The 14,233-nt window shown below is 46.2% G+C and overlaps 3 protein-coding genes across 3 annotated transcripts in view; 2 read left to right on the plus strand and 1 right to left on the minus strand.

The window, feature by feature from the left end:
• The first annotated feature begins 55 nt into the window (after positions 1 to 55).
• Positions 56 to 2,371, plus strand: SELENOH (selenoprotein H). Its single transcript, XM_014827812.2, has 4 exons — positions 56 to 567; positions 655 to 800; positions 939 to 1,069; positions 2,180 to 2,371. The coding sequence occupies exons 1-3, from the start codon at positions 449 to 451 to the stop codon at positions 1,037 to 1,039; spliced, it is 366 nt and encodes a 121-aa protein (XP_014683298.1). The 5' UTR covers positions 56 to 448; the 3' UTR covers positions 1,040 to 1,069; positions 2,180 to 2,371.
• On the minus strand, positions 2,323 to 14,137 carry BTBD18 (BTB domain containing 18). Its single transcript, XM_014827813.3, has 5 exons — positions 13,850 to 14,137; positions 9,137 to 10,237; positions 8,905 to 8,979; positions 7,839 to 8,006; positions 2,323 to 5,179 (listed from the first exon to the last, which is right to left on the minus strand). The coding sequence occupies exons 4-5, from the start codon at positions 7,960 to 7,962 to the stop codon at positions 3,108 to 3,110; spliced, it is 2,196 nt and encodes a 731-aa protein (XP_014683299.3). The 5' UTR covers positions 7,963 to 8,006; positions 8,905 to 8,979; positions 9,137 to 10,237; positions 13,850 to 14,137; the 3' UTR covers positions 2,323 to 3,107.
• The window catches only part of CTNND1 (catenin delta 1), a 50,866-nt gene continuing 46,969 nt past the window's right edge, over positions 10,337 to 14,233 (plus strand). Inside the window, exon 1 of the mRNA XM_070487813.1 lies at positions 10,337 to 10,487. The gene's annotated coding sequence lies outside the window, so the exon portion shown is untranslated. The remainder of the gene's footprint in view (positions 10,488 to 14,233) is intronic.

A 14,233-nucleotide genomic window follows, 5' to 3' on the forward strand; every position in this document is an offset into this window, starting at 1 on the left:
GTTAGGTTGTGGACTTGGTTTGGGATTGGTCTGCAGGTCCCAGGGAGGAGGTTTTGGGGAGGGGCGGGGCCGTAGCACACACGGTTAGCTGGACGCGCGGTTACAGAAAAGCCATTGTGAAGCCAAGCCTGTAATCAGAGCTACGTAGTCCCCGCCCCTGCTGGGTCCGCCCCTCGTGCCCCCGCCCTATGGTTTGGTCCGGTGCTCCGTACCTCCCCCCACTTGCGTGCCGCGTAGCTGTGCCCGGAGGTCCAGCCTCTAGACCACATGTGCGCCCAGCGCCACGCTTTCTGCCGCGAGGAGAGGTTTTGTTCCGCCAGCGGAGTTTCTGGCCTGCGGTTTGGCGCTCGGCGCGGCTCTGTCCGCTGCTCCGTGCCCGCTCAGTGGCCGCGTCTCCACCCTGTTCCCGCCCTTGGTCGGCTCGGTTCCCCGTCGGGCTCCAGGCGCCATGGCTTCCCGCGGGAGGAAGCGGAAGGCCGAGGCGGCGGTCGCAGTGGCCGAGAAGCGAGAGAAGCTGACCAGCGGCGGCAAGGGAATGGAGGAGGTGACGGTCGTTATCGAGCATTGGTAAGGGACCGGGAGAGTCATGGGGAGGGGAGTGAGGGCGTCGCAGACCAAGGGCCGCAGTCTCTGACCTTCCCCCTCTGTCCCTAGCACGAGCTGACGCGTCTACGGGCGCAACGCCGCGGCCCTGAGCCAGGCGCTGCGCCTGGAGGCCCCCGAGCTTCCAGTGAAGGTGAACCCTGCCAAGCCCAGAAGGGGCAGCTTCGAGGTGACGCTGCTGCGCCCGGACGGCAGCAGTGAGTAGGGGCCCGGGCCTGGGGGAGGGGCGCGGGTGCTAGGCGAGGAAGCGCGGGTTTCAAACCGCGCGCACGTGATGATGTCGGAGAGATGTGGTGGGTTCCAAAGTAACTTCGCTTTACTCGGTCTTCTCCCAGGTGCGGAGCTCTGGACTGGGATTAAGAAGGGGCCCCCGCGCAAACTCAAGTTCCCTGAGCCTCAAGAGGTGGTGGAAGAGCTGAAGAAGTACCTTTCGTAGGGAGGTTTGGGCAGAAGTCCTCACGCGGAGGTTTGAAATGGGGGCGGGGGAGTGGATTAATCGTGTTTGGTTGTTTGCGTAGCAGCCCTCACTGTTACCCCTCATTTCACGCAGGAGCTACGTTTTCATAACTCTTTTCTTGCTCTCAGGATTTCCTCTATTGGGAATACTTCCTTCCCTTTTTCCTGGTAGGAAAAACTGAAACCTTCAAAAGAAAAAAATCACTGTTTCCTATCTAGTGTGCCTTTTACTAATTCCATGTTTCATTTCATGGTCTTGGAGCTAAGTCGTGGGGTACTGACGGCAATGTAAATGATTCTTTATAGAAATACAATTTGTGGCCTCTGCAGATGCAGTTACTGCCTTGGGGGTATGGACCAGTTTTTGTTAGAAAATTCATTTTCCACGTCCTTGATGGCACGTTTTGATTCTTTGAACTGGTTGTGGATCCCACCGCTACCCTCATTTATGAGTTAAACAAAATCATTGACAAGTGTCTATTTGTATGAGTCATGACTTTCCCATTTTACTAGCAAAATTTTTTTTTAAATGGTTTATTTTATTTATTTTTTTTGAGGAAGATTATCCCTGAGCTAACTGCTGCCAGTCCTCCTCTTTTTGATGAGGAAGACTGGCCCTGAGCTAACATCCATGCCCATCTTCCTGCACGTTATATGTGGGACGCCTACCACAGCGTGGCTTGTCAAGTGGTGCCATGTCTGCACCCGGGATCCGAACCGGCGAACCCTGGGCTGCCGAGAGGCAGAATGTGTGCACTTAACCGCTGCGCCACCAGGCCAGCCCCATACTAGCAAAGTCTTTGTGTAACTTGACATATGCTTACCCCTGCCCTCGAGTTTTTTGTTTCTAGTATGTTCTGTTAATGGTCCCGTATGGTAACACTGCATTTCAGTACCTCACTCCTGGTCACGAGGATCTGGCTGTGGTCTTTATCCCCAGTGCTTCATACAGTGCTTTGGCATACTGTCAGGGGCTTGTTATATTGAGATGTGGGGGGAGGATGCAATTCTTGTGCTCTCTTAGAGGTTTGTGGGTTCAAGGGTGGAGGCACATCTTCCTGGGGCTTTTGTGATTGCCTGGATCCCTTTTCTAACCTTTTTCCCGCTCTTATTTTCACAGCCTTCGGTCCCTGGTGATGTTGGAGCATTTATGACGGTACATGGCCAAACATCAGTCATGTGCCTGAAGCTGTGGTTTCTTCCCCTCCAGAAATGATGGTTTGGTTGTGAGGCAACCCTGTAGTAAAGCACTGAGAAGTTCTTGGATTTGGTTTGTTTAATAAAAGTTGAAATAAAGTATTTGAGTAATAAAGTCAAACTTAATCTTAGATCTTAAGGGATGGACAAAGCCAGCCTTATGGGATTGGTCCCACTTGTATTTTTCATAGCCTAAGGTTACCAATTAACCTGGAGCTCCTAGGGTCTTTGGTAAAGCATGTGAAATATCTGTAAAAACTATGGGGAAAAGGTAATTTATTTTTTTTAAACAATTGTATCTTTTTCAACTCACTTCTTGGAAGTGATGATGGAAGTACATCTTCCTGGCCCCTGCAGAGGTTTTCGCTAGACTTCCCATACTGGCAATGAATAAGGCACACACATTAGGTACTGGACAATGTCCTGTCACTCCCACCCACTTAATGTTCCAAGCCAGCACTGCTTCACACCTGGAATATTTTCTCTGACACGAAATTCCCATCACAGAGGGTGTTCTTCCTCAACCTTTCCTATATTAGCAGTGACTATAGGTGCCTCATAATCTGGGAAACCTGGCCTCGGCTGTTACCTATGACCCACTAGAGTTAGGGACCACTTGTTTGTCACTAATTGGAAAATAGATTACAGAGAAATAAGATGGTTTTCTACCTGTGGTACTACTGCCCAGCTCTGAAAGCCTGGGGAGGGGAGGAAGGGACGTACAGAGAGCCATGGGTACACCTGCCTCTTGTGCTAAGAGGACAGGGCATATGCTAGCCTCTGTCGATACACCTTTTGCTGGTCAACAGTTCCTACCCTCCCATTGCCCCTGACCTGCCCTCCCCACTCCACTACGTTAGTATGTCTACCTCTGTTTCTGACTCTGAGGAAGGGTCGGGCCATACGGAGGGAAAACTGGTGGGCACCAGCCTCCCCTCTGATGTCCAGTCCACCACATCAATCTCTTCCTCTTCGGAGCTAGCAGGAAGTGGGCTCAACAACTCAGAGTTGCCAGACACCACCTTGCCTGCCTCTGGAGAAGGGCACAATACCTCATCCATAGTTAGGGACACTTCCAGTGGAGTCTTCACCCAGTTTGAACATGGAGGCGAGAGGTCCTCATAGGACCTTTGGGGAGGGTCACAGGAGTCAATGTGGACAAGCTTGTCTTTCTGACCATCCGGTGGCTGGGAGCTGGTGATTTCCAGCTCTGGAGTCCAAGAGCCTCCCACTGAAAGCACCTCCTCTTCACTCATCTCAGAGGGCATGACTAGGGGGCTAAGGGGTTCAGCTGGTGCTTTGTTCTCAGAGGGCATGACAAGGGGGCTAAAGGGCTCAACTGGCTCTTTGCTCTCACCAACAGGTTCCTTTTCCAGTCCTGTGAGCTCCCTGGGCCAGAGTTCCATGTCTGGCAAACACCATTCTTCCCTTTCAATCCAGTTTTTTCCTGTTTCCGTCAGGTGATAACTAGGGGTCCTGCAGCCCTCAGCTTCAGGACTCTCCAGAGACCCTATGGGTGGCTCAATATCTGAGCCACAGAGCATGAAGTCAAGGATCTCCTCCAGCTCACTGGTGGCAGCAGCACTTGTGATTCGGTACTCCTCAGCTTCACAGGGTTGCCCAAGCAGGGCTGTGTCAAATGCATAGGGCTCTCTGCAGTCAATATCCAACCCAGTTTCCTTCCCTACCAGCTCTGAACTGGACCCAAACTTGGACTTCACCACCTGGTGGTCCGGGGAGCGGCTAGCCGAGAGCAGAATGTCTTGTAGCCTAGAGCAAAGGGGGGAGTCCTGACACAGACCTATTCTAGCAGATGACATTTCCTGCTCCTTAATGGAGGATGGCTGAGTCTCTGGAGGGGACTCTTCCAAGTCTCCAGGTTCTGAGGTCTGAGGGCTAACTTGAGAGTTTTTGAGGGGAGGCTCTTGCACCACTTCCCAACATGTCCCGTTGACAATCTTTCGAAGTTTCACTCTCCCAACCTGCCCCTCCTCTGCAGAGTCTGAATGAGGTGCCCTGACTTCAGGGCTCCGCTTCTTGCTCCCACCTGTCTTTCCGAGACTAGAGGGGTTTGGGGTGTTCTGTAGAGGACTACCTCTCCCTGGTTTCTGCTTGTCCTCTGGCACTTCTTTATTTATACTCTTCTGCCGCCAAAGACGCCGGCCAGGGGCTGTGGGCACTGAGCTGGGTCCACTTGAAACGCTGGAAGGCTTAGATGTACAGACATCAGGAGACAGTTTTGAGCGACTCAGCCTGATCTTTCTGGGCAATAGTCGCTCATCCACAGAGGGGTACAAGCTGGGTGGGGAAAGCGCTGTAGGACCAAGGGCAGGGTCACTCTTGTTCTCTTTAGGTCCCTGACTGTGGCTTGATGGTGAAGAGCTTTTTTCTTGTGGATTTGGGCAGGCTCTGGCCTTCCTCTTGAGCAGAAGAGTGCCAGACAAGTTCTCTGCATTCTGTCGGTTGCTCTTCTCCAGGGGCCCCTCCTCCTTCCCTGAGGACTTCAATCTCACAGCCCCAAGGGGACCGGGAGTTTGGGTAACAGGCAGTGGAGTTCGAGGGCGGCGGCTGGATGCCACCACCCTGGCAGAGATTGGTGCGGCACTTGGAGGTTGTAAGCACTCCCGGTTCAGTCTTCGGCCCTGAGGAGCCTTGACCAACTTCCCACCCTCTAACTGAAGGGATTCTAGCTCAGATACACGGAGCTGACGGGCAGCAGAAAGCACATCCTGGGCTTCTTCTCGAGAAACTTCCATCTCTGAGGTATACAGGAAGTCCACCAGCTTCCTGAGTGTCCTGATCTTCAGGCCCCCCAGCTCCAGCACCACCTTCCGGCCCTGGGCTGGCCTCTCTCGCTCCAGGCGCTCTGTGAAGAATGGGCTGCAGGCTGACAGGATGCAGCAGTGGGCTGGGACTGCCTCACCTGGAGGGAGACACAAACACTTTGTTATCTCATGCAGACTAGCATGTTCATGGGCTAAGCAGAGAGATTACTAGCCAAATGTGCTGGCCCTTCTCTCAATTTCCCTCCACGGAAGTTCAAGTAGAGAAATTTGTTCCTTCTACCTGCCTGGAATCTTCTGCCATTACGTACCTAACTCATTTTTTATCCTGGAAAATCAAGTTTAGACATTACTTCTTTCAGAAAGCCTTCCCCCATCCCACCCCAAGTCTAAAATTAGGCGTTCCTGGGCACAGAGAGATACTCCATAGCTATCATAGCACTTAGCTATCTATAATGTCACTGTCTATCTCCTTCACTAAACTGAAGCTCTGTGAGCAGAGACCCTGTCTGTCTTTCTCACTGAGGTATACTCGCTGCTTGACACAAAGGAGGGAGGCTGAATAAATTTTTTTGACTCACATGAGAGTTTAAAAAATTTTATAGAAGCTTCTTATGGTCTAATAGAGAATGAGCTCTGGATGTGGACAATCAGGGTTCAATTCTCTCCTGACCTTTAGGCACTGCCTGCTAGGCAGTGGTCTGTCCTATGCCACCTTTTTCTCACTTTATGCCACTATGCCCCTTCTCACTTCCTGGGCAATCTAGGTCTCTCTCCTGGCTTCAATTACCAAAGACTTGCTGATGACTCCCAGATCCTACCTCTGCCCAGATCTCTTTCCTGACATTAAATATGCCAAAGCCTGTATGTCTATATGGATGTCCCACAAGTACCTCCAACGCAGCCTTTCTAGAAAAAGTACCCATCATTCCCCACCCGCAAAAACTTCCCCTATTTCTTACTTCAAAATAAGGTACCACATTCACCTAGCTGCCCAAGCCTGAAAACTGGAAGTCATCTTTGATTCTTCCTTCTCCCTTACCCTCTGTACCTAATCAAATTTTAAAAAAGCTAATACTTCTTGAGTCCTTATTATGTACCAGGTACTGTTCTAAGGGTTTTACCAGTATTAATTAATCTTCACTGCAACCCTGTGAAGTAGCTGTTATTACAGATAAGTAAACTATAGCATAATTAAGTAACATGCCCACAGTTATGTGGTAAATAGCAGGGACAAGATTTTAACCCAGGGAGTCTGGCTGCAGTCTGTGCTCTTAACTGCAGCAAGTTTTATAAATTTTCCTTAATAGCTTATAAACCATACATTTCTCTCTGTTCTCAAAGCCTTTGTTCAGGCCACCGTTCCCTCTTTCCTGGATTCCAAAACAGCCTCTTATTTGGGCTCAATAACAATCCAATCACTCTTCTCATGTATCCCAAGTGCTGTTTGTAAAGCAGGTATCTGATCATGACCTTCCTCTTAAAACCTTTAAATACCTTAAATTGCTGCTAATTTCTCTAGCCATATCTCCGGTCAACACACTTCTTGTAGTCTGTGCTCTAGCCGTAATGAACCACTCACAAATCCCTGGCCACATCTCTAAATCTCTGTACATGCTGTTCTCTCTGTTTGTGAAAATCTTTCCACACTTTCTCCTACTTCTGTTTGTCCTTCAGATCTCAGCTAAGGCGTTTTTTCCTCCAAGAAATCTCCCTAACCCTGTCCCTCAACCTCCTCAGGTCTATGAAAGATGCTCCTCTCTCAGCCTATACTTACCCCAATATGTTATTTATTATACTTCATAGTTACTTGAATGCACTGGTTATTTGCATGTCTCCTCCTTACATGATTTCCTTATAGGGAGGGACTTTATCTTCATAGATACTGAATGCCCATGCTAGTACAGTGTACAAGCAACTGATACTTTTTTATTTTGAATAAAGGAATGAATCCCAACTCAGAATTTACTAAGAGAACCAACAAGCAAGTCACTTAACTCTCCAGGCTTCAATTCATTCATCTGTAGAACTGGTACCATATAACATTACTTATCTCCCAAGGCTGTTATGAGACTCAAATGAGACACTATACTATACTGTTTTACTCTGCAAACTGTAGAGTGCTACACAACGTTGGTTGTCAAAATCTTTTTTATAAATGAAGAAACTGAGCTCCAGAGAGATGAAATCATTTGTCCACTTGTCATGCAGCCCCCAAGTAACAAAGCTAGGACTTAAATCAGGTCCTCTGACTCCTAGTCTTGGGCCTTTTACATTATACCAGGCTCTACCTCATGATGATTTAACATTTTAAGTGTAAAGAGAAGGGGTGGAAATAAGCTATATATTTTTAAGTCTAACAACAAACAACAAAAACCATCAATTTGAAGACAAGAAAAAAATTAAGCAACAGCTTGGAAAAAAAATGGGAAAACATGTAAAAGTATCATCTGAAATTTATATTGTGCTTAGTACATTAAAAGCACTCTTCAAAGTGCTTTACATATGTTAACTCAATCTTCACAACCACCCCAATACCATATTATTATCCATGTTTTATAGAATTTCTACGCTTACAAAACTTCACAATTAGTTTCACTTTTTTAAGAGAAAAAGAGCATAGTCTCATTTTCACTCTTGAAAACAGTAAGTGTCCTAGAACCAAACAGCTCTTTACCAAATAGCTTACAGCACTCAAAGGCGATGATAACACATTTCCTGGGTCTGTCCTCTACCCCCAATCCTAAACTCGTTTTATCTTATTCTATGGTGTTTTCAACTAGTCCCCACGTCTCTTACCTTCTGCCTGCAGAAGGACATCACAGAACACACCACTCTGTTGCTGGTGATGAAGCTGCAAAAAAGCTAACCGGAGGAACCGGGGATTCCTGTACAGGATTTTGGGACTGGCGGGAGAGCACATACTGGTCCCTTAACAAACCTTCTATGTTTTCTCAGATCAGATTCCTGTGGATGAGATAATACATTTCAGAAGCATGGTGATACCTAATTGGTTTTTTGCCTTTGAAATAAATTTTAAAAGTGAGAGATAATAGCATGAGTTGAGAAACCGTAAGCCCAGAAATTATGCCAAGGATATCTCAAGAAAGAATATCATAGTGATTACATGTGGGAGCTCAGAGAGAAACCTACATTTGAATCTCAGCTATATTTATTAGTATAGCTGTATAATCTCAGGCAGATGACCTAACTTTTCCGAGTCTCACTTTTCCCATATGTGAAAAGGGAATAATAACAGCACTTACCTAGCAGGGCTGTTTTAAAGATTAAATGAGTCAGTGCAGGTAAAATTGCTTAGCACTGTGAGTGCCTGGCACATAATAAATATCCCTCCCAATATGGTAGCTGTTATTATTATCCTTAAACCTTCCTCACTCAACATCTCAACTGTTAAGACTCAACTCCCACAGTGCTGACTACTCATATTCTTCCTGAGCACCACACTTCCAAGTTCCATGGGTATAATCCTCGATTTAATACTTTTAAGGAGTGAGCATAAAATGATCCCCAGAAAGTCGTACACATCTTTTCTCTTAGCTCACTATCACACTAACCAGCAGAGGGTGCACCGTAAAGAAAAGAAGCTGCTGGACTGGGTGGGAAGGTCTCTCACAGAAATAAGGTCCTTGCCACCCTTGGTTCAGATACTCTTGACCAAAGCAAGCCTGATTTGGCCTGGAAATTGGCAAAGAATTTAGCTTTCAGGTTTGTCACTCTGGTTAATTGCCTGGCTAACCATGCAGCAAGGATCATTAAGCATTCTACCCCTCCCCAAAGAACCTGGATATTCGGACTTCAGGCTTACTACGTTTACGGCTTTTTGCACCGAAACCCCCAGACTCACTGCACAGCTGACGTTCCTTTCCTGCATGCACTTTTCTGTCAGGTGGCACTGAGAATGCAAAGAGTTCACGCCAAACTATCAAGGGAAAAAAAAGAGCAGAAAGGAAAATTAAGAAAGGGAAGGCTCACTGCTAATCCCTGGCTGTGGGTGGAGGATGGCAGATGTTGCAAGGGCCCAAACTTAGGGCCTGGGGAAGCTTCCCAATCCCCCCAGCCTTGCCCCTAGATCCAACCTGCAATAGTCCTGCAGTAGGAGCTGCTCCTGCCGTCCTCTCTGTGTGTGGGTCCTCTGTCCAGCCCGCCTTGCTTCCTCCCAATGTCCGGCCTCTCACGGGGACGATTAGCAAAGAAAGCAGCACAGGTGGGTCAACGGCCTGAGGGTTCCTCGCCCCGTTCAGAACCAAGGGGAGCGGGGTTGGCGGAGAAAGCAAGGCTTCAGGCAAGGCCCTGCAAAGTTGGGCGCCCCGCACGCTCCAGACGCCCCGGCCCAACTCCTTTGAAGAGAGACCTCTCAGCGCGAAGGTTTCTGGGAATGGAGCGTGCGGATCCTGGAGGCCCGAATTCAGGGCTCACCCTCACCGCCACCTCTGGCCGCACGGGCTTTGCAGCCACCCCCTGGCGCCCTGGCACCGCCGCGGGCCCCGGTGCCCTTATGCACTGGCAGCTGGTGGCACTGAGGGCCGGAGACCACGCGGCCCGCGCCACACACCTCGCGCCGCCGTCCTCGCGCTAGGCGTCGCGGGGCCCGACGTCCTTCCCCCTCCCCCACCCTCCGGCCGACGTCTGCCGGAATACGTCATCCCCATTGGCCGAAGGCTCCTCGGAGAGCCAATCACAGGAGGAGGAGCGCTTTGGGCGGGAGGCTAAGTCTCGAGGGACTTGAGGGTTGAGGGAAGAGAGTCGGCTGCCGCGAGAGGTAGGGGAAGGGCCAGCTTGGGAGGAATTCTTAGGGAAGCCAGGCTTCTCGTTCGGCGCTCCATGAAAAGTCGCCGAAAAGAGGGGCTGGACGCTGCCAGAGGGCAGGCTCCCAGGCCATTGAAGGACACTTCCGGCCTCCCTTTGAAGACGTTGCAAATGGCCTCACTGCAGGTTTAAGGCAGGAAAAAGCCTCTGGATGGCTCTGCTCACACCTTGACCCCACATCTCTAATCTGGGTGTCTCCCAACGCAGCGGTGTTCTGGAACAAGGTCATTGGCTAGTTTCTGAATTCACGTTTTTCACAGATACCACTTCAGCCCCAAATCTCGGAGAACTGGTGGCCAAGGGAGTTGCAGAACTTCCGGTCTGGAGTGGTCTCTGATGTCCTTCCAGAGCTGATTGATTTAGCGCACTTCCTGAGTGGAAACAGCTGGTGTCAGGGATGATATTAAAAATTGCATGATCTCAAGATTAAACATTTGGGGAGAATGCTAACCCATGTTATAAATCTGGACAGCGGTTCTTTCCCTTGTGTGTATTAGGACCCGGTCCTGGCTTTGGTCAGATGTCCCCCTGATGTCCAGCTCTGAACGACAAAGCCGTTGATGACAAAATGTGGTGAATTAAAATGGAGCAGCCCCTCTGAGACCAACTGGAGGCAGAAAGGTAAGATGCCTGAGAGAAAGGGAACCTGCAAAGGGACAAAACTAGAGGGGTGAGTAGTATAGTACGCTCAAATATGTCCTACTGATATCTAATACTTTTGCAAAAAGGGTTTGAGGTGGTTGGCTGAAATATTGGGTGGCGGGGGGGAATTTCCAAGTCAGGTAATATTTTCCCTACTTTGAGGTCTCTGCTCTTAAGATGGAAAAAGAAGCAAAGAACCGAAGACATTTTGGGCTGCAGTTGTCCTATTTTGAAGAGGAAGCAATTCGTGAAAGGACATAAAATTTAGCAGACGGAGGACAGATTTTAGACGTTGTCAGCAGCGCACGTGCATACACACAAAAGCAAGCAAGCAATCAAAAAAAAAGACAGAAGGCAGAACCATGCTTGTTTATGGCATCTGTTACTGTGGAATCAAGACTTGATTAGGCAGGTGGAGCACCAGCACAGGTGACTCTGTGGAGTTGTAAGGAAAATAGAAATATTATATCCCCTGGTGAATATATTGTTATCAGGATTATATTAATTTTTGAGAAGTGGAGAGGACTCCTTTTTTTTTTTTAATGCAAGACCATGTTCGTTAAATCTTGTGTTAGTAGAATTTCTAAAGGGAATGATAAATGGTCATCCTACTCACGGCTTCAAAAATGACAACCATGGGATGGTAACATATAGCCACCAGAGGGTAGAAACGAGTAAAATTATTTTGTTGTCCTTTGTTTGCATAGCCAGTGTTTTTGTAGTTGAGTTTTGTTCATTTCTTCTCTGGTATTTATAGTCAGTCTGTTTTACAAGTAGCTTCATTACAGCACAGCAGTCTGCTCTATATAATTTTCATATTGCTTTTTAAAATACAATTGTATTTCTAAGCTCTTCCTTAATTTTTCACCATTTTATGGTGTCTTGTTTTTCTTTGTGTGTAAGTGGTAATGGTTGTGGGTGGGTAAGTTAAAGTTTGAGAGTTGTAAAACTGAGCACAGAATGTAATATTCCATGCATTCAAAAGAAAACAAGAAAAGAAAGAAAAAAGAAAAAACAAAAACAACTTAAAAAACAACCCTGGATCCCTAAACATCAACTCTGTCCATTGACTTCTCCCCATTGTTACATATTACTGCAGCTTGACCTTCAAACTAATTTCCTTGCTTTCACTCTTGCATCCTCTTTAATCCGTTTGTCACATAAGCAGCCAGATCTTTTCCAAATGTGAGTTAGATCATGTCATTCTGCTGTTTAAAACCCCCATAGGCTTTCCTCTACCTAAGAATAAAATCGAAACTTCCTCTAACCTACAAACCCTTCATATTCTGATTCCTGCCTGTCCCTTCCTTCTTGTTACCAATAGCTCTGCTGGATCCAGTATGTTTCAGCCCCACACTTTAGGGCTTTGGCATTAATAGTTATCATTGCTCATATCTTGTCATGGTTGACTGCTTCTTACTATTCACATTTCAACTTAAACGTCACCTCTCCTGAGGTTTGTCCCTGACATCCAATCTAGAACAAGCAACAAATCATTCTCATCAGTCTGTTGTAAATCTCTGCATAGTGCTCCATCTGACATCTTATTTCTAATCTTCTCTCTACCCCTGCTAGAATGTAAGCTTTTTGAGAACAGGATACTTGTCTATCCCATTATCCTTGACATCTAGAAGAGTACCTAGTTCACAGTAGGTGCTCAAAATAACCCAAGTGGAGCTAGTCTTTTTATTTTCTATTAACAGAGTGTAAACAGTTTTTCCTTTAGTGACTATTAATGCTGTGATGCTTTATTTGGAGATAGCTGTTTCAGATAAATTTCAACAACTTTTTCACTACTGAGTGATCTTTTTTGATTTGTATATCATTTTATTTTGGAGGAAGATTAGCCCTGAGGTAACACCCACTGCTAATCCTCTTTTTTTTTTTTTTTTTTGCTGAGGAAGACTGGCCCTGAGCTAACATCGGTGCCCACCTTCCTCTACTTTATATGTGGGACACCTGCCACAGTATAGCTTGATAAGTGCTGCGTAGGTTCATGCCCAGGATCCGAACAGGCGAACCCCAGGCCACTGAAGCAGAGTGTGCGAACTTAACCACTACACCACCAGCCAGCCCCTATAATTTTATTTTGAATGTTATCTACAAATTCATTAATGTTAAATGACTTGTTCAGGATTACATAACTAGTAAGCCAAGAGACTTCATTCACTCATTCATCTGTTGCTAAATGTGAGATATAAGGCTGAGCTCGGGGGGTACAATATGAACTAGAAAGACACTGTTCATGCCTTCATGGAGCTTATCTTCGGGTGGGGGAGACAGGAAAACACACATACACACACATACACGAAAAAGGAAGGCAAAATACTTGCAAGTAGTTAGCAGTGATGTAAAGGAAACAAGACCAATCCATCTCTAGAAAATCATAGAATATTCTAGAATATGGTTTTGACCTAGGAACCAATGAGCATTTCTCGTGCAGATTGTTTTCCTTTGGCAATTATTTTTGGCTTCTGAAATATAATAATAACTCATTCTTAGTGAGTTTATACTCTATGCCATACATTGTTTTAAGAACTTTATATGTATTTTAATTCTCACAACAGTCCTGTGAGAGAGAGATAGTTATTATCTCCATTTTATAGTTAAGAAAACTGAGGCACAGAGAGATTATATAATTTGTCCGAGATCACGTAGGAGTGCATTTACTCAAGTAAGTGTACTTACAGAGGAGGAAGGTTCGAAGCCAGGCAATCTGACTGCAGAATCTATGCTCTTAACCACTATTCTAGATTATGAAAACTTTATGAAGATTCATTTGGCAGTAGTCTACAGGATAGGTTTTAGATTTTTCAGTAAGAAAGAAGGAAATTTTCAATTTATTATTATCCTCTTTGTTTAGTAACCACTGAATGACCATAAAATACTAGTCTTTGTCAAGCATGTTAAAAAAAAAATCCAATCCCTTCCTTCATGGCCTGTCTAAGCACATATTAAGGACAACTCTTAATTCAGAAAAAGAATACTTGTATAATTCTTTATGTAGGTCGCGTGTAAAAAGATAATGTATGAACTAGATTGTGTTAAGCTTGAAGTTCACAAAGAAATCAAATTTTCTCGATGTGAGACTTTTCCTTACACTGCTATCTTCTCTAAATATATTCCTTGTTTATTGGATTTCATTTATTCTCCCCCTCAAACCCACGTTATTTTGATTTGAGGACAAAGGGGAAGACAGTGATTTTCCTCAACAGCCAGTGGATTCAGTTTCCTTCTAGTTAAAAGTATAGACACTAAAAACTGTTAGCAAACCCAGGCATTTATTTTTTTCTAATTAGCTCTAATGCAGTTAAACTAAAACAATGAAATTGAGAGTTTACCTCAGATATCCCCTACTATCCCAATCAATACATAGTAGTCCTGTTTCTCGGATTTCTCCTTTCCTTCCTGTCTTCCTTTGGGAAAATGCTTTGGGGTGGAAAGCAACAAACCAAATAGCAGCAGAGAAATAAAATCAGCTCTTTTCTGTTTCCCAACCCGGAAAGGAAGGGAGAGGGAGCAAGGACCCCCACCGTCAAAGAGAACCGAGGCTTAGGCGTGCCATTCTAGAAAGCCCTCGTTCCTTTGGCCCCCGCTGGAGCTCTGCAGTAATTCCTCAGAGATTGTATAGTCTCCACTTTAAATGTAAATATATATATAAAACTTCCCCCGTCTCTTTCTCTCCTCCTCTTTCCTTTTTTTTTTTTTTAATTTCCTATAATAAA

This window comes from Equus asinus, chromosome 17 (genome assembly GCF_041296235.1).
Source record: "Equus asinus isolate D_3611 breed Donkey chromosome 17, EquAss-T2T_v2, whole genome shotgun sequence".
NCBI lineage: Eukaryota > Metazoa > Chordata > Mammalia > Perissodactyla > Equidae > Equus > Equus asinus.